Raw genomic sequence first — 20,517 nt, forward strand, 5'->3', positions numbered from 1 at the left:
TACTACCAGTTATACTATGTGTGGACCAAATACTACCACTTATACTCTTAGTGTGGACCAAATACTACCACTTATACTCTTAGTGTGGACCAAATACTACCACTTATACTCTTAGTGTGGACCAAATACTACCACTTATACTCTTAGTGTGGACCAAATACTACCACTTATACTCTTAGTGTTGACCAAATACTACCACTTATACTCTTAGTGTGGACCAAATACTACCACTTATACTATGTGTGTTGACCAAATACTACCACTTATACTCTTAGTGTGGACCAAATACTACCACTTATACTATGTGTGTTGACCAAATACTATCACTTATACTCTTAGTGTGGACCAAATACTACCACTTATACTCTTAGTGTGGACCAAATACTACCACTTATATTTTGTGTGGACCAAATACTACCAGTTAAACTTAGTGTGGACCAAATACTACCACTTAAACTTAGTGTGGACCAAATACTACCACTTAAACTTAGTGTGGACCAAATACTACCACTTATACTATGTGTGGACCAAATACTACCAGTTAAACTTAGTGTGGACCAAATACTACCAGTTAAACTTAGTGTGGACCAAATACTACCAGTTAAACTTAGTGTGGACCAAATACTACCAGTTAAACTTAGTGTGGACCAAATACTACCAGTTAAACTTAGTGTGGACCAAATACTACCACTTAAACTTAGTGTGGACCAAATACTACCAGTTAAACTTAGTGTGGACCAAATACTACCAGTTAAACTTAGTGTGGACCAAATACTACCACTTAAACTTAGTGTGGACCAAATACTACCACTTAAACTTAGTGTGGACCAAATACTACCAGTTATACTATGTGTGTGAACCAAATACTACCACTTATACTCTTAGTGTGGACCAAATACTACCACTTATACTATGTGTGGACCAAATGCTACCACTTATACTCTTAGTGTGGACCAAATACTACCACTTATACTATGTGTGGACCAAATACTACCACTTATACTCTTAGTGTGGACCAAATACTACCAGTTATACTATGTGTGTGAACCAAATACTACCAGTTATACTATGTGTGGACCAAATACTACCACTTATACTCTTAGTGTGGACCAAATACTACCACTTATACTCTTAGTGTGGACCAAATACTACCACTTATACTCTTAGTGTGGACCAAATACTACCACTTATACTCTTAGTGTGGACCAAATACTACCACTTATACTCTTAGTGTGGACCAAATACTACCACTTATACTCTTAGTGTGGACCAAATACTACCACTTATACTATGTGTGGACCAAATACTACCAGTTAAACTTAGTGTGGACCAAATACTACCACTTAAACTTAGTGTGGACCAAATACTACCACTTAAACTTAGTGTGGACCAAATACTACCACTTATACTATGTGTGGACCAAATACTACCAGTTAAACTTAGTGTGGACCAAATACTACCAGTTAAACTTAGTGTGGACCAAATACTACCACTTAAACTTAGTGTGGACCAAATACTACCACTTAAACTTAGTGTGGACCAAATACTACCAGTTAAACTTAGTGTGGACCAAATACTACCACTTAAACTTAGTGTGGACCAAATACTACCACTTAAACTTAGTGTGGACCAAATACTACCAGTTAAACTTAGTGTGGACCAAATACTACCACTTAAACTTAGTGTGGACCAAATACTACCACTTAAACTTAGTGTGGACCAAATACTACCAGTTAAACTTAGTGTGGACCAAATACTACCAGTTATATTATGTATGTTGACCAAATCCTACCAGTATTTGGTCACTTATACTCTTAGTGTGGACCAAATACTACCACTTATACTCTTAGTGTGGACCAAATACTACCACTTATACTCTTAGTGTGGACCAAATACTACCACTTATACTCTTAGTGTGGACCAAATACTACCACTTATACTCTTAGTGTGGACCAAATACTACCACTTATACTATGTGTGGACCAAATACTACCAGTTAAACTTAGTGTGGACCAAATACTACCACTTAAACTTAGTGTGGACCAAATACTACCACTTAAACTTAGTGTGGACCAAATACTACCACTTATACTATGTGTGGACCAAATACTACCAGTTAAACTTAGTGTGGACCAAATACTACCAGTTAAACTTAGTGTGGACCAAATACTACCACTTAAACTTAGTGTGGACCAAATACTACCACTTAAACTTAGTGTGGACCAAATACTACCAGTTAAACTTAGTGTGGACCAAATACTACCACTTAAACTTAGTGTGGACCAAATACTACCACTTAAACTTAGTGTGGACCAAATACTACCAGTTAAACTTAGTGTGGACCAATACTACCACTTAAACTTAGTGTGGACCAAATACTACCACTTAAACTTAGTGTGGACCAAATACTACCAGTTAAACTTAGTGTGGACCAAATACTACCAGTTATATTATGTATGTTGACCAAATCCTACCAGTATTTGGTCAACATACATACTATCCATTATACTCAGTGTGTGTACTAACTATAAGAGGTGTAAACCCTCAGACTGGTCTTGAAGGCATGAGCAGCAGACAGAGCTGAGGGTCAAAGGTTGACATGTTAAGAACTTTGAGTTTTATTATTTCATTAAAACGTCGTCACTCTGAAGCTCAGAGGCACAAAGACAAACACAGAGGAGAGGCCGACACTCAAGTTCAAGAGCAACACTCACCAACACACACACTAACATACTCACCAACACACACACACTAACACACTCACCAACACACACACACTAACACACTCACCAACACACACACACACTAACACACTCACCAACACACACACACACTAACTACTCACCAACACACACACACTAACACACTCACAACACACACACTAACATACTCACCAACACACACACACACTAACACACTCACCACACACACACACACTAACACACTCACCAACACACACACAGACACACACACACACTAACATACTCACCAACACACACACACTAACACACTCACCAACACACACACACACTAACACACTCACCAACACACACACACACTAACACACTCACCAACACACACACAGACACACACTAACACACTCACCAACACACACACACTAACACACTCACCAACACACACACAGACCACACTAACACACTCACCAACACACACACACACTAACACACTCACCAACACACACACACACTAACACACACACTAACACACTCACCAACACACACACAGACACACACTAACACACTCACCAACACACACACTAACATACTCACAACACACACACTAACATACTCACCAACACACACACTAACATACTCACCAACACACACACACACACACACTAACACACACTCACTCTGACCGTCTGTATGAAAATGAGGCTGATGAATATTCAGTGACGACCGTCTGTCTGCACCCTCAGACCTTCTCAGTGACACAACATAAATATAAATGATTAAAAATAATATAAATAAATATATAAAATAATTTGAATATTGAATTTATTTCTAACAAATGAAATATTCTTGTTTTTTCTAACTTCCTTGTTTACTTTCAGTCAGTTTGTCTTATTTTCACTATTCTCACTAAACGTCTTCAGATCCTCGTGTCCAAAGTGTTCTGAGCTGCAGGGAGACATCCCATAATCCAACAGCAAATACCAACGTGCACAATACAAATAAATAACAACAACAACAAACCAGATAAAAACGTCATCATTCTAATTCACAAGCACAAAAACTCGAGCAGGCTGAATTCAAATATAAGAAAGGACATTAATATATATTACATGATAGCACATTACACATTATATCACATTATGTTAAATTATTCTGTGCTGCAGGTGTTGATGGTCCCTCGTCATGTGGTTTGATGTGTCCAACATTAATATTCTCTGCATGTTTGTACATGATTTCAATAAAGTTTCACATCTGAGGATTTTATATTGTTTTCAGTAACGTCTGTCCGCAGAGACGACAGAGAAAGACATCTAGCTGCTATTGATCAGTCGGATTTTCTCTCTTCTACAATAACACAGTATTAAAATTCTGTGTAAGGGATGTCTCGTTCATTATATGTTTCTGTGTATTTCTGGTATTTCTGTAGAATATATTGAGTAGCAGACATCAGACCTGAGCAGCAGAGTCCCAGCAGCAGCAGCATCTTCATCATCATCGTCTTCATGTTTCAGGTTAAATCCAAATCATCAGAAACACAAACATCCAGCAGCTCCGGCAGAAACTCAAATAAAACCTCTTCTCCTTCTTCTGAGTCCTCTTTAGCTTCTTTATAAAATGTACAAACGAGACCTGAGGTCTGAAGCTGCTGAACCCCTGAAGGTCTGACTCAAACTGACCTCACAGGGACTGACGGCTGGGGGTGGGGCCTCTGAGAGCAGGGGAGGGGGCCACAGGGCCGCAGGGACCACAGGGACCACAGGGAAGGGGGGGAGGGGGTGACACTGACCCTGAGGTCAGCTGGGGGGGTCAAAGCAGAGGTCAACATGGAGCTGCCGGATTATAATGAGATGGGGGGAGGATAACAAGAAGAGAGGACGGATGGAAGGAAAGAAATAAGGTCAGAGGGAGGAGAGGAAGGAAACGAAGCATAGGAAGGAAGGAGAGGAAGAAGAGGGAGGAGAAGAAAGAGAGGAAGGAAACAAAGGAGATAGGAAGGAAGGAGAGGGAGGAGAGGAAGGAAACGAAGCATAGGAAGGAAGGAGAGGAAGAAGAGGGAGGAGAAGAAAGAGAGGAAGGAAACAAAGGAGATAGGAAGGAAGGAGAGGGAGGAGAGGAAGGAAAACGAAGCATAGGAAGGAAGGAGAGGAAGAAGAGGGGAGAGAAAGAGAGGAAGGAAACAAAGGAGATAGGAAGGAAGGAGAGGGAGGAGAGGAAGGAAACGATGGAGAGGAAGGAAGGAGAGGAAGAAGAGGGGAGGACAGGAACGAAACGAGGAGGGAAGGAAGGAGAGGAAGAAGAGGGAGAGAGGAAGGAAGGAGAGAAACAAGAGGGAAGAGAGGGAGGAGAGGAAAGAGAAGAAAGAGAGGAAGGAAACAAAGGAGATAGGAAGGAAGGAGAGGGAGGAGAGGAAGGAAACGATGGAGAGGAAGGAAGGAGAGGGAGGAGAAGAAAAGAGAGGAAGGAAACAAAGGAGATAGGAAGGAAGGAGAGGGAGGAGAGGAAGGAAACGAAGCATAGGAAGGAAGGAGAGGAGAAGAGGAGGAGGAGAAGAAAGAGAGGAAGGAAAACAAGGAGATAGGAAGGAAGGAGAGGGAGGAGAGGAAGGAAACGATGGAGAGGAAGGAAGGAGAGGAAGAAGAGGGAGGAGAGGAACGAAACGAAGGAGAGGAAGGAAGGAGAGGAAGAAGAGGGAGGAGAGGAAGGAAGGAGAGAAACAAGAGGGAAGAGAGGGAGGAGAGGAAGGAGAAGAAAGAGAGGAAGGAAACAAAGGAGATAGGAAGGAAGGAGAGGGAGGAGAGGAAGGAAACGATGGAGAGGAAGGAAGGAGAGGGAGGAGAGGAAGGAAACAAAGGAGAGGAAGGAAGGAGAGGGAGGAGAGAAAGAGAGGAAGGAAGCAAAGGAGATAGGAAGGAAGGAGAGGGAGGAAACGAAGGAAACGATGGAGAGGAAGGAAGGAGAGGGAGGAGAGGAAGGAAACAAAGGAGATAGGAAGGAAGGAGAGGGAGGAGAGGAAGGAACGATGGAGAGGAAGGAAGGAGAGGGAGGAGAGGAAGGAAACGATGGAGAGGAAGGAAGGAGAGGGAGGAGAAGAAAGAGAGGAAGGAAACAAAGGAGATAGGAAGGAAGGAGAGGGAGGAGAAAGAAAGAGAGGAAGGAAACGAAGGAGATAGGAAGGAAGGAGAGGGAGGAAACGAAGGAAATTCTCCAGCATAAACATGATTTTAAACGTTTCCTTCCATCAGCCTGTGAAGAAGCTTCTCCGTCACATCACAGTGTTGATATAACATGTTAGTGAGTAATATTCGACCCTCAGCAACGGTTCCCCTCAAGGCTGCGTTCTCTCCCCTTCTCTTCTCCCTGTACACCAACAGCTGCCACTCCAGTCACCAGTCTGTCAAGCTCCTGAAGTTTGCGGACGACACCACCCTCATTGGGCTCATCTCAGGTGGGGACGAGTCCGCCTACAGGTGGGAGATCGACCATCTGAAGACGGTGGAGATGTGATGGTCGACTTCAGGAAGAGCCAGCCCCCTCCTCCATCATCCTGTGAGACTCCCCAGTCACCACTGTGGACTCCTTCCGCTTCCTGGGCACCATCATCTCCCAGGACCTCAAGTCAGAGCTGAACATCACCTCCCTCACCAAGAAGACCCAGCAGAGGATGCACTTCATGCGGCAGCTAAAGAAGTTCAGCCTGCCAAAGACAATGACGGTGCACTTCTACACCGCCATCATGGAGTCCATCCTCACCTCCTCCATCACCATCTGGTACGCTGCAGCCACCGCCAGGGACAAGGCTGCAGCGCATCGTTCGCTCTCCTGACCCCACACTTTACAACAACGCTCATCTGTGCTTTATGCTCATGTTGTCAACTTTTGCACATACTTGTCAGCATAGTATTATAGTACTATTATTTTTTGTTCTCCTTACTTTTTATCTATTTATATTACTATTTTTGTTTATGTGTTCTGTAAGCACCAGTTCATCCCAAGCCAAATTCCTCGTATGTGAAAACGTACCTGGCAACAAACCCGATTCTGATTCAGACTCAGTCACAGCTGCGGCTGGAGGCGACAGGTGGTTCATGTCAGACACGTCACAGTAGGTGCGCTGAAAGCACGTCTTCAACTAAAAACGTGACGACGTGCTGACTTCCTTTTTATCTAAAGCCGTGTTCTGGTTATTTTGTCCACGCTCTGTTGCCTCCGGACAGCAGGCGGCGGGAACAGGCCGGAGCTGCACACCACCGAAGAAGAAGAAGAAGAAGTAATGGCGCGGTGGTTGATGTAAACAAAAATGTTTTATTGTGCTGATGATCCGCTGAGAAACAGGAAGCTGTGCGGTTTCCTCCCGGTGAGAAGATGAGCCGCGGCGGAGCAGGAGGAGAACCGGAGGGACGTTCAGCAACAACACGGAGACACAGACTGGAGGTACTGCACTGCGTCCGGCTAACGCAGCTAACTCTGCTAACACAGCTCACATGCTAACACAGCTCACATGCTAACACAGCTCACATGCTAACACAGCTCACATGCTAACTCTGCTAACACAGCTCACATGCTAACTCTGCTAACACAGCTCACATGCTAACACAGCTCACATGCTAACTCTGCTCACATGCTAACTCTGCTAACACAGCTCACATGCTAACACAGCTCACATGCTAACTCTGCTCACATGCTAACTCTGCTAACACAGCTCACATGCTAACACAGCTCACATGCTAACTCTGCTCACATGCTAACACAGCTCACATGCTAACACAGCTCACATGCTAACACAGCTCACATGCTAACACAGCTCACATGCTAACTCTGCTAACACAGCTTGAGCTGCTTGGAGGAGACGGTCAGTGAACAAACTGTAAGTGATCCTAAATATACTAAATGAGGTGAACTCCACCGAACCTCCAGTAAAGTTTGAGTTCAGACTGCTGCGTCTGCCTCACCTTTATTTACAGTCAGCTGACACACCTGCAGGGAGCCAAGGTGCTGTGTCACACCTGCTGTGTGAAACCTGCAGCCACATCACTTCGTTGTGAATAAATAAACCTGAAAACTTTACGAACAGTTTAAATAGTGACAGACAGTCTTTCCATATTGATTTAGTCTGAACTACGAAGGCCCTGAAGGTCCCCACCTGACAGAACACCTCCAACCAGCTGCAGTTCCACCTTGCACCCCGACCCCCTCTGACCCGCTACAGCCCGGTGCGGTCCGATCCAGGTGGCGATGGCGGGGCGAGGTCGTGGGCGGGGGCGGAGGATGATGACTTTCAGCGTGGAGGCAGTCGGCATCAACAGAGGAGACAGTTTACCTCCGTCCATCCAGCAGCCTACACCTCTGTTTCCTGTGAGACACACACACACACCTGGTTACCTGTTCGCTCATGTTCACATAAAAACAACCTGACAACAGAAGTCAGCAGCGTTTCGTACTCCACATCTGACTGGATGTTTCCGACAGCAGTGCACTCTGGGAGTTTGTGGTTAACTCTGTGTGTGTGTGTTGTTGTCCAGGTGATGGAGCAGAAGCCCCTCCCCCTGGCAGGTGGGGAGGAGGCGGAGTACCTGTAGCTCTCAAACAGGAGTTCAGAGGAGCCATGAAGAGTCTGCCCTGCTTCATCCAGCCAGCTGCTGCACACAGAGGTCAGAGGTCACCGCACACACACACTGTAACACAAACACACACTCTGTAACGCACACACACACTGTAACACAAACACACACACTGTAACGCACACACTGTAACGCACACACTGTAACGCACACGCACACTGTAACACAAACACACACACTGTAACACAAACACACACACTGTAACACAAACACACACATAACGCACACACACACTGTAACACAACACACACACTATAACGCACACACACACTGTAACACACACACACTGTAACACACACACACACTGTAACGCACACACACTGTAACGCACACGCACACTGTAACACAAACACACACACTGTAACACAAACACACACACTATAACGCACACACACACTGTAACACACACACACACTGTAACGCACACACACACTGTAACACAAACACACACACTGTAACACAAACACACACACTATAACGCACACACACACTGTAACACACACACACTGTAACACACACACACACTGTAACGCACACACACTGTAACACAAACACACACACTGTAACACAAACACACACACTATAACGCACACACACACTGTAACACAAACACACACACTGTAACGCACACACACACTGTAACGCACACACACACTGTAACACACACACACACACTGTAACGCACACACACTGTAACACAAACACACACACTGTAACGCACACACACACTGTAACACACACACACACTGTAACACACACACACACTGTAACACAAACACACACACTGTAACGCACACACACACTGTAACGCACACACACACACTGTAACACAAACACACACTGTAACGCACACACTGTAACGCACACACTGTAACGCACACACTGTAACGCACACACTGTAACGCACACACTGTAACGCACACACTGTACGCACACGCACGCACAGTAACACAAACACACACTGTAACACAAACACACACTAAACGCACACACACTGTAACACACACACACTGTAACGCACACACACACTGTAACGCACACACACACTGTAACACAAACACACACTGTAACACAAACACACACTATAACGCACACACACACTGTAACACAAACACACACACTGTAACGCACACACACACTGTAACGCACACACACACTGTAACACAAACACACACACTGTAACGCACACACACTGTAACACAAACACACACACTGTAACGCACACACACACTGTAACACAAACACACACACTGTAACGCACACACACACTGTAACACAAACACACACACTGTAACGCACACACACTGTAACACAAACACACACACTGTAACGCACACACACACTGTAACGCACACACACACTGTAACACAAACACACACTGTAACACAAACACACACACTATAACGCACACACACTAAACGCACACACACTGTAACACAAACACACACACTATAACGCACACACACACTGTAACACAAACACACACTCTGTAACGCACACACACACTGTAACACAAACACACACTCTGTAACGCACACACACACACTGTAACACAAACACACACACTGTAACGCACACACACACTGTAACACAAACACACACACTGTAACGCACACACTGTAACGCACACACACACTGTAACACAAACACACACACTGTAACACAAACACACACACTATAACGCACACACACACTGTAACACAAACACACACACTGTAACGCACACACACTGTAACACAAACACACACTGTAACGCACACACACACTGTAACACAAACACACACTCTGTAACGCACACACACACTGTAACACAAACACACACACTGTAACGCACACACACACTGTAACACAAACACACACACTGTAACACAAACACACACACTGTAACACAAACACACACACTATAACGCACACACACACTGTAACACAAACACACACACTATAACGCACACACACACTGTAACACAAACACACACACTGTAACGCACACACTGTAACACACACACTGTAACGCACACACTGTAACGCACACACTGTAACGCACACACTGTAACGCACACACTGTAACGCACACGCACGCACAGTAACACAAACACACGCACAGTAACACAAACACACACACTGTAACACAACACACACACTATAACGCACACACACACTGTAACACAAACACACACTCTGTAACACAAACACACACACTGTAACACAAACACACACTATAACGCACACACACACTGTAACGCACACACACACACTGTAACACACACACACACTGTAACACACACACACACACTGTAACACACACACACACTGTAACACACACACACACACTGTAACACAAACACACACACACTGTAACACAAACACACACACTGTAACACAAGCACACACACACTGTAACACAAACACACACACACTGTAACACACACACTGTAACGCACACACACACACTGTAACACACACACACACACTATAACGCACACACACACTGTAACGCACACACACACACTGTAACGCACACACACACTGTAACGCACACACACACACTGTAACGCACACACACACACACACACTGTAACACACACACACACTGTAACACACACACACACACTGTAACACAAACACACACACTGTAACACAAACACACACACTGTAACACAAACACACACACTGTAACACACACACACACACTGTAACACAAACACACACACACTGTAACACAAACACACACACACTGTAACACACACACACACACTCTAACACGCACACACACACACTGTAACGCACACACACACACTGTAACACAAACACACACTGTAACGCACACACACACTGTAACGCACACACACACTGTAACACAAACACACACTGTAACACAAACACACACTGTAACACAAACACACACTGTAACACAAACACACACACACTGTAACACAAACACACACACACTGTAACGCACACACACACACTGTAACACAAACACACACACACTGTAACACAAACACACACACACTGTAACACAAACACACACACTGTAACGCACACACACACACTGTAACACACACACACACTGTAACGCACACACACACTGTAACGCACACACACACTGTAACGCACACACACACTGTAACGCACACACACACACTGTAACGCACACACACACTGTAACGCACACACACACTGTAACGCACACACACACACTGTAACGCACACACACACACTGTAACACGCACACACACACTGTAACGCACACACACACTGTAACACAAACACACTGTAACACAAACACACTGTAACGCACACACACACTGTAACACAAACACACTGTAACACAAACACACTGTAACACACACACACTGTAACACACACACACTGTAACACAAACACACTGTAACACAAACACACACTGTAACGCACACACACTGTAACGCACACACACACTGTAACACAAACACACACTGTAGCACAAACACACACTGTAACGCACACACACACTGTAACGCACACACACACACTGTAACACACACACTGTAACACAAACACACACTGTAACACAAACACACACTGTAACACAAACACACACTGTAACACAAACACACACTGTAACACACACACACTGTAACACAAACACACACTGTAACGCACACACACACACTGTAACGCACACACACACTGTAACGCACACACACTATAACGCACACACACTGTAACGCACACACAAACTATAACACACACACACTGTAACACAAACACACACACTGTAACGCACACACACACACTGTAACAAACACACACACACTGTAACACAAACACACACACTGTAACACGCACACACACACTGTAACACAAACACACACACACTGTAACACAAACACACACACACTGTAACACAAACACACACACTGTAACACGCACACACACACACTGTAACGCACACACACACACTGTAACACACACACACTGTAACACAAACACACACTGTAACGCACACACACACACTGTAACACAAACACACACTGTAACACAAACACACACTGTAACGCACACACACACTGTAACACACACACACTGTAACACAAACACACACTGTAACGCACACACACACTGTAACACAAACACACACTGTAACACAAACACACACTGTAACGCACACACACACACTGTAACACACACACACACACTGTAACACAAACACACACTGTAACGCACACACACACACTGTAACACACACACACTGTAACACAAACACACACTCTGTAACAGTAACTATCAGCTGACTGTGTTTCCAGATGTGGAGAGATACTCTGATAAATATCACAGCAGTGAGCCGACAGACGGAACGACAGACTGGACTCCAGGTGAGACGCCACCATCATCATCGTCACCATCATCATCGTCACCATCATCATCGTCCGTATTAATTATTATTATTGATGACTTGTTGTTGTTTTTGACTCAGACTGGAAGAGATTCCCTAAAGAGCTCAGAGTCCACGTGAAGAAACCTGCCAGAGATGGTGAGTACACAGTACATGCAGTACATGCAGTACATGCAGTACAGACTATGTAGTAGCAGTACGTGAGCTGAAACGGGCTCCGTTCTGTCAGTGTTCCTGATGTTTGAACAAACTTTATTAAGACGGACAGAAGGACGCGCTGAGCCTGCTCTGCTTCAGCCGCTGGATGTGTTGGTGATTTCTGGGTGGATGAGTGACCGTTGGGCGTGTAACGCCCTGTTCTGTGTCTCTCAGGTGTTTCGGCCGCAGGCGGTCACTCTGACAGACTTCAGCCTGCTCAGAAGAAGAAACGAGTGAAAGAGAAAGAGGAAGTGCTGCTCAAACTGGAGGTGAGACTCCGGGGACAGGAAGTAGCTGCACTATCTCCAGATCCTCAGTCCAAACTAAACACCTTTCCACCTTAATGTGTATCAGAGTCTGGAAAAGAAGGAGGAGCGGGGGAGCTCGGGAGAGGAGGAGGAGGAGGAGGAGGAGGGAGGGGAGAAGAAGAAGAAGAAACCAGAGGAAGAGGAGGCCGAGGGAGAGGAGGAGTACGACGAGGAAGAGTTTGAGGAGGTGAGAGGTTTTTATTAAAACAAGGTTTTTATGAATGAACTTTGGTTTGTTTAGCGGCAGCACTGGGGGGGGGGGGGGGGGTGGCGTTCAGTTCAGCAAAATGTAAATCATTCAGGAAATGATGTCACTGTGTGTCCGAGCTGTTTTCATGAGGTCTGAGGACAGGAAGCCGCTCAGCTCCGGGATCTGCAGTCAGTCAGGACTGTTGATTGATTCATCAGCCTGAAGCCTGCAGAGACGGAATCAGCTGCTCCTTCACATCCTCAGACGTCAGCGTGAAACCCTCCAGCTGTTCAGTAAAGACACAAACATCAGTTTAATGATAGTGATGCGGTTCCTGATGAACCTGATGCAGCACGCTGTCTGAAACACACAGAGGGTTTCTCCATGTGACGCACGCAGCTGGAAGACGATACATCAGTTTTACGGTGTAATATTGATACGATTGGACGTCCAGCTGACCTTAAATGCAGTGACGGGAAGTTAGAGGACGCAGACACAGTGGACATTGTACAAGAATGGAGCGACAGTGAACGCACCGTTGCAGGTGACTTTATAAAACGTGCTGCTGATGGAGAAAGACAGCAGAGACGTACAGGAAGGGGCGGGGCCGGCAGGTGTGTACAGGAAGGGGCGGGGCCGGCAGGTGTGTACAGGAAGGGGCGGGGCCGGCAGGTGTGTGCAGGAAGGGGCGGGGCCGCAGGTGTGTACAGGAAGAGGAAGGTGAGGAGAGAGGCAGCAGATTCAGGTAGTGACTAAACACTGAAGTGGAGCTCGCTCGTCGCCGCTGAGAGCATTTAATGTAAGAACATGACAGTTTGATGTTGAGCTCTGACCTTTGACCTTCTGCTCCGCAGGAGACGGACTACGTCATGTCGTACTTCGATAACGGGGAGGAGTTTGGTGGAGACAGCGACGACAACATGGACGAGGCTATTTACTGAAACACCAGCACGTCTGCTTCTGTCTCCGCAGAGACGAACCGTCCAGCAGCTGTTTGACTTTTTACTGTTTCTGAAAGGGACGAGTCAGCAGAGGGAGCCGCCAGGAGCCATGAGGAGCTGCCAGGAGCCATGAGGAGCCGCCAGGAGCCATGAGGAGCCGCCAGGAGCCAATAAGGCGTCGCCAGGAGCCCTCTGCGTTCATGTCGTTCCAACGTTTTTAACTTTTGTATCTGTGTTTTATGTTTTTATCAGAAAAGTGAATTCTGTGTGTTTGTTGTGGCTGTTGGGTAATAAACGGCTACACGAGGCGTTCAGGGCGTGGTGGGAATATTTAGCTCTCAGAGGCTGATCAATACAACCAAACACTTGATTCACAGTCAGTCAGTAAAACAGAAAGGAAATGTTGATGTGAGGAAAAGTATTTTAGCATCATGTTGTTCCTAAAAGTTTTACTGCAAAACTTCATCCTGACATCAGAACGTCGCCTTTAATCAGGTGGAAGAAAAACTCGATCATTTACTTCAGTTTAACTACTAATCTGTGTGTAAAACACAAAATACACACACTGAAGAATGCGTCATTGACAGTACTAATACTGCAGAAATACTCTGTTACCAGCAAGTATTGGCATCAAAATACACTCAAAGTACTCATTACGCAGACCGGCCCATTTCAGAATAGTAATATTATTACTGGATTAAATCTGAGCTCATAAATAATATCTGGATATTTTAGGCTCGATATCTCAATAAATACACATTCTGTCTACAATAACATCCTGTTATAGACCATGAAGCATTGCTGCAGATTAAAGTACCCGAAGTGAAGTGATCCAGTGAGAGTAGAGGAGAGAAAAGTACAGTGGAAATATTCAAGGAAAGTACAAGTACCACAAAAGTATACTTAAGTACAGATAATTAGTCCCGGCAGGTAGTACCGACAAAGCTCCATAAAGAGCCTGCAGACCGGCTCAGGACTGCAGTTAGGATCAATAATCGATGTGTTCCCTGCTGGGAGTTCAGGTCAGGAGGTCTTGGGTTCCTGTCGTGGTGGCGGACTAAGAAGGAGGACTCTCAGACTTGGTCGGTCCAGGGGTCTCCTGGAGCAGCAGGTACTGGGATGCCAGGGTGTCAAGTGGTAACTGAACCAGACCAGGGTGGTGGTTCCGTTTTTAAAAAGGGGGACAGGATCCTGTGCTCCATGAGGAGAAGCTGGAAACTGTCCTGTAACGATGTGGATCAGATCTATGACCTGGTTTACGCTCCTGGTTCAGATTGTCCCACTGACAGCGGGTGAACCCCCCCCCAGACTAAGTTGATTGATAACGCGTTAATAACCGTCTCGGCTGTGATTGGCTGGTGGTGTGTTCGCTGTCGCTGGTTGAAGTGAACGCTGAGCTGCAGCAGCACGTTGTCCTCAGTCGTGACCTCTGACCTCCTTTTGACTCAGAGCTAACGTTAGCATTAGCTCACTCATTCCAAATGTGGAAACAGAAAGAGGAGCGCTGGCGCCGACTCAGACACCCGATCACGCTCTGAGCGAGTGACCCCGGGGCCTCGACCAATCACACGCGGTCTGGGATCAACTGCCAACCAATCAGAGCAGAGAGGCTGCCGGCCATGCAGACGGAGGAGAAGTGGGGGGGGGGGGTCTGGAGGCCAGCTGTAACACGATGAGTGTCAACGTGCGGGACGTGGTTACACGCACACACACCTCTGACACAGAATGCATTCCCTAACCTGAACCCTAAAACCAAGTCTTGACCCTCAAACAGCCCTTTAAACATCGTGAATCACACGTCTGCAGTGTGCAGCGAGCTGAAGTGGGTCAGAGGTCTCAGACCGACAGGGTTCAGGTTTTATAAAAACACCTCGGTGACGAGACGTCGTCGTTAACTGAAGTATTCAGACCCTGACGGCAGACACCGCGGTGTAAAAGTATTCATCTACTACGTGGCGCTGATGGCGCAGTGGATAAGACACATACCTTTGGTGAGAGAGACCCGAGTTCAGTTCCACCCGTGTGTCCTTAACCCCTCGCTGCTCCTGAGGCGTGCGACACGTGTAATAATACATGTAAGTACTTTGAAACTGAAGTGCAGTACCTGAGTAAAAGTACTTTTCCTTCTGCTGAATCTTTATAATCATTGAGACGTTTCTGAGGTGAAACGTGGCCGACTGGGTTCATGGAGGCACTTTGGAAGGTTGATTATTTCCTGTTGTATTAATGATACCGTGTTTTATGCTTTTATTTTATTTTAGATGAACAAAATCTCAACAAACACGGTTAAATAAAAACAACAACGTGACAGTGGCGTTCTGTCTCACGGCGTCGCACTTCACCGGTTTCACGCCGGGCCGGCCTCTGTGGAAAGCGACGGTTTGTCCTCAGAGAAACACGGACGCAGATTTAAAGTCATGAACTGATTTATTAGTAAAAAAATAAACATCTGCATTTATTTACATCATATTTACAGCTGGAACTTCCTGAAACTGTCGTAGAAAAAACTTTTCACAACAAAACAAAGTGCCAAAGCCGGGAGACGGCGAGTCGTGGCGGTCCTGGGGCTCGGCCGCTGTCCTGAGTGTCACCGGCGGGCGGGCGAGCTCAGGCGGTCGGCCCCGTCATGCCGGCGGCCGTGTGGCTGGAGCAGAAGTCGTACTCAGAAGACCTGAACAACCTGAGGAGGGTTGACGGCGCCCTGATCGACCTGAACACAACGACAGGAAGAGTCGATTATAGCAGCGGGGTAAAAGAGGACGTGCAGAGATCTGAACAGGAGACGGACTAAACCATCGATGGCGGCAGGGCTCACCTCGCTGTAGGCGGGGGGCGGGGGGTAGTACACCTCCGGCGCTCTCATGAAGAGCCCGCCCTCGTCCTCGTCGTCCTCCACGCCGTCGTAGTCCTGGAGCAGCGGGGTGCGGGGGCCGTCCACCCTCAGGTCTCTGTGGATGTTACTGTAGCTGGGAGGGGCCGAGGGCAAGGAGGACCAGCTGCTCAGGGACCCGGCCTGGCTGCTCAGGGACCCGGCCTGGCTGCTCATGCTGCTGGTCCTGCTGCCCACGCCGCTGAACGGGATCGTCCCGATGACCAGGGGCAGCTCCAGGACCAGCTTCTCGCTGCCGGGGATGTGCAGGTAGATCTGGGGGAGCAGGCGCAGGTTAGCACCCGACCTCGTGTACGTTTGTTAAGTACTGATCTATGCTGCTGCCATCGACCACGACTCACCATGAGGGCGTAGTCCACCTTGATGATGTCACAGCCGAGCAGCGACGGCTTCAGTTTGGGGACTCGGATGGTCTTCCCCTGCCACATGTCGCACATCCCGGAGATGATGTGGTTTCCTCGGACCGCCGACAGTTTCTGACGAAAAACCTGAACAGAGTAAAAGTCAGAGGTCAGAGCTCCTGTCAGCGTTCGGCCCGTCGCGGCGTCAGGAAACCATCCTCGTGTCCGGGCGTCACCTTGGTGTGTCCGTCGGCCACATACGAGTGTTTGGCGATGATGGCGGCCTTCGGGACCACGATACGGGAACAGGTGTTCTCAAACTTGGCGCTGATGTTGATGTCTTCTCCCTCACAGAAGCCCTTCCTGTCGATCCGAGCGCTGACGGACACCTGGCCGTCAGGGATGAACATGCAGGTGACCTTCTTCTGTCTGGAGGCTGCAGCCGGAGCCTGAGGAGGACAGAGACCTCAGTAAAGATCCAGACCACAATACACGGACTAATGGCCTGTCAGCAAACTCAGTTCTGGTTCTGCTTGTTAGAAAAAGCCTGGTGGAACCCAGAGGAACCTGAGACTGCTGGTTCTGGCTTTATGTCGATAACAGATCGCGGAGGTCGTTCAGATGTCTGCCACGCGTCGGGTTAGTGGGCACAACCCCCCCAGAACCAGAACCAAGAGGATGAGGGTGGTTCAGAGGTTCTAATCGGAGCTGCTGGTTCAGCACTCTTCAACACGTGGACCGGGGATCGAACCCCCGACCCTGTGATCAGTGGACGACCCGCTGACGGTCGGCCCGGTCGCATGTTCAGGAACGTTCTGCGAGTGAGATGGTGATCGCGCACTGTTTGTTGTTATTGATCCCGTCCTCACACTGCGGCGTTTAACCAATCAGATCTAATTACAGACGGCGTGTTGTTAGTTAGGTGACTCAGCGTGACGACGGGCCCCGAACCAGGAAACTGAAATCTGACTCGGCAGATCCTGACACCGGGTCAGCTGGACGTGTTGTGTGTGTTTCGTACCAGCAGGTCGGGTCGGTTCACATCCAGCGGCTCCTCCACCTCAAACTCCCTCTCACACTGCAAAGCATGCTGGGAAGGCTTGTCCAGCACCGCCCGCACGTAGTAACGGACGTAGCCGAACTTTCCTTTGTAGGACGACACCAGGCGCCTGAAACCAGAGCAGAGGTCACGTCAGGATCACCTGCTGCGATCAGTGACAGATATCAGATCCGCTGTAATCGATGTGGGACTCACCCGGCCGCAGGAAGCTCGAAGCCGAACTGGAAGCTGTAGGTTTAGCCGGCTGCAGCAGGAAGCAGCCGTCTGAGCCTGCGGACAAACGCCACCACGTCATCGATCGATACAGAACTGATCATCCAATCCAGTTTTATTTATATAAATCACAACAACTGTTGTCTCACGTCTGGACCGAAGTCTGTGGTGTCTGTGATCCCAGAGAGGGATCGTGTTTATCATTAGAAACAGATCAACAAAATAAACATTTCGATAGAAACATTAGCAGCCGATTCGTTGCAAATAAATTAAATCAAACATTTATTGAACATGTTATTTTGTTATTGAGGAAAATATTGTGATAATTACCATCTCACTACCATCTACCGTCAAATCTCACTTCAAATTCATATAGAATTAAACAACAAGAGAGTGGAAATAATCGATCCACATGAACAAATCTAATATTTCTGCTATTTATTTAAACAGTTCATCTTTTAAAGGCTCAATCCGACATATTTCACATGTTGGGATTTAACTCTACTGACAGTACACAGAGTACAAATACACGCTGCTGTGTACCTTTACTGAGCTGCTCCTCCAGCCGCAGCTCCTCCTCGTACTTCAGGTACTCCACCTCCTGGCTCCGGTTCTTGCGGTTCTTCCCGCCGCGGTGCTCCACCCGGGCGCAGCCGGCGGCGGTGACCCTGAGGCCGGTCACCCTGCAGGGCTGAGCCGCCTCCAGCAGCACGGAGCCGGACAGCTTCTCCCCGCTGCTGTAGAAGGACCGGCGGGGTCCGAGAAGACCAGCTGGAAGACTTTCAGCTTGTTCCCGGAGACAGAACCATGACGGTGCCGGTACTGGTGTAACTTCAGGTTCCGAGACCGGTGATCGCAATAAAACAACTAATCTAATTTAATTAGATGGGAAATAAAGTGATAATAATGAAATAAAATATGGTCATAACATTTGATGAACTCCGTCACAGAGATGATTTAAACTCGAGATATTACGGTAAACAAATACAAACGGGCTGTTTGGTCGTCAGTTTCGGTGTCCGTGTCGGTAAACAGTTTGAGGGCAGTTATATACCGGCGGGGGATCGGTGTCCGTTACCTTCGCCGAGCAGCACGTGCACGCGGCGTGGACACGCCGAGCCGCTGGAGGGTGGAGCTCTCCGATTGGCCAGCGCGGGCTGTTTGGGCCACTGCAGCCAATCAGAGCGCAGAGCGGACGCGTGGACAGTCGTGGGCAGGCTGCGCCGCTATCGGGCCAGAATGAGGAGCAGCGCGCGGGAGTCAGATTTACTGACACCTGCTGCAGAAACAGCGACAATAAACAACTGGGACTCTATTAATATCCGTTTATGGGAAAACGCCGCTCCTTCCACTGAAATACAGTCACGTCCCGATATTTAAGAAGTCTCAGCTCCACTGTGTTGCTGTTGAAGTCTGGATGTCACACATCTGGGTGTGGCTGGATTTTACAGTCCAGTAAGTTCCTAATAAAGTGACTGATTGACCAAGAGTCTGACCAGAGCTGTTAAATAAGATGATTACTTAATAATCTGAGTTGGGACAATAAAGTTCAGCTGAAATGAAGAGATGTTACATTTTTCCTCATCATACTAATAACAACGCTAGGACTTACTAGCTGCAATACTTGTTATTGTGTCTTCTACAAACTGATATCGATGAAGATGATGACTGGGACCTTTAGTCT

General features: G+C 47.0%; 1 protein-coding gene and 1 pseudogene across 1 annotated transcript; one reads left to right on the forward strand and one right to left on the reverse strand.

Annotated features, from left to right (window-relative positions):
- Positions 1-6,802: 6,802 nt before the first annotated feature.
- On the forward strand, positions 6,803-14,637 carry LOC119904855 (DNA-directed RNA polymerase III subunit RPC7-like). Its single transcript, XM_038721513.1, is given in 9 exon segments — positions 6,803-7,127; positions 7,787-8,048; positions 8,216-8,267; positions 8,270-8,344; positions 12,604-12,672; positions 12,774-12,830; positions 13,065-13,159; positions 13,245-13,385; positions 14,243-14,637. Coding segments are annotated over 8 exon segments (696 nt in total). The 5' UTR covers positions 6,803-7,127; positions 7,787-7,928; the 3' UTR covers positions 14,330-14,637.
- A 2,100-nt stretch (positions 14,638-16,737) lies between these two features.
- On the reverse strand, positions 16,738-19,818 carry LOC119904854 (annotated as a pseudogene).
- Positions 19,819-20,517: the final 699 nt, after the last annotated feature.

Source organism: Micropterus salmoides, unplaced genomic scaffold, assembly GCF_014851395.1.
Source record: "Micropterus salmoides isolate LMB-PRFRI ecotype aquatic unplaced genomic scaffold, ASM1485139v1 Ms_hic_scaffold_1589, whole genome shotgun sequence".
In the NCBI taxonomy this organism is placed as follows: domain Eukaryota; kingdom Metazoa; phylum Chordata; class Actinopteri; order Centrarchiformes; family Centrarchidae; genus Micropterus; species Micropterus salmoides.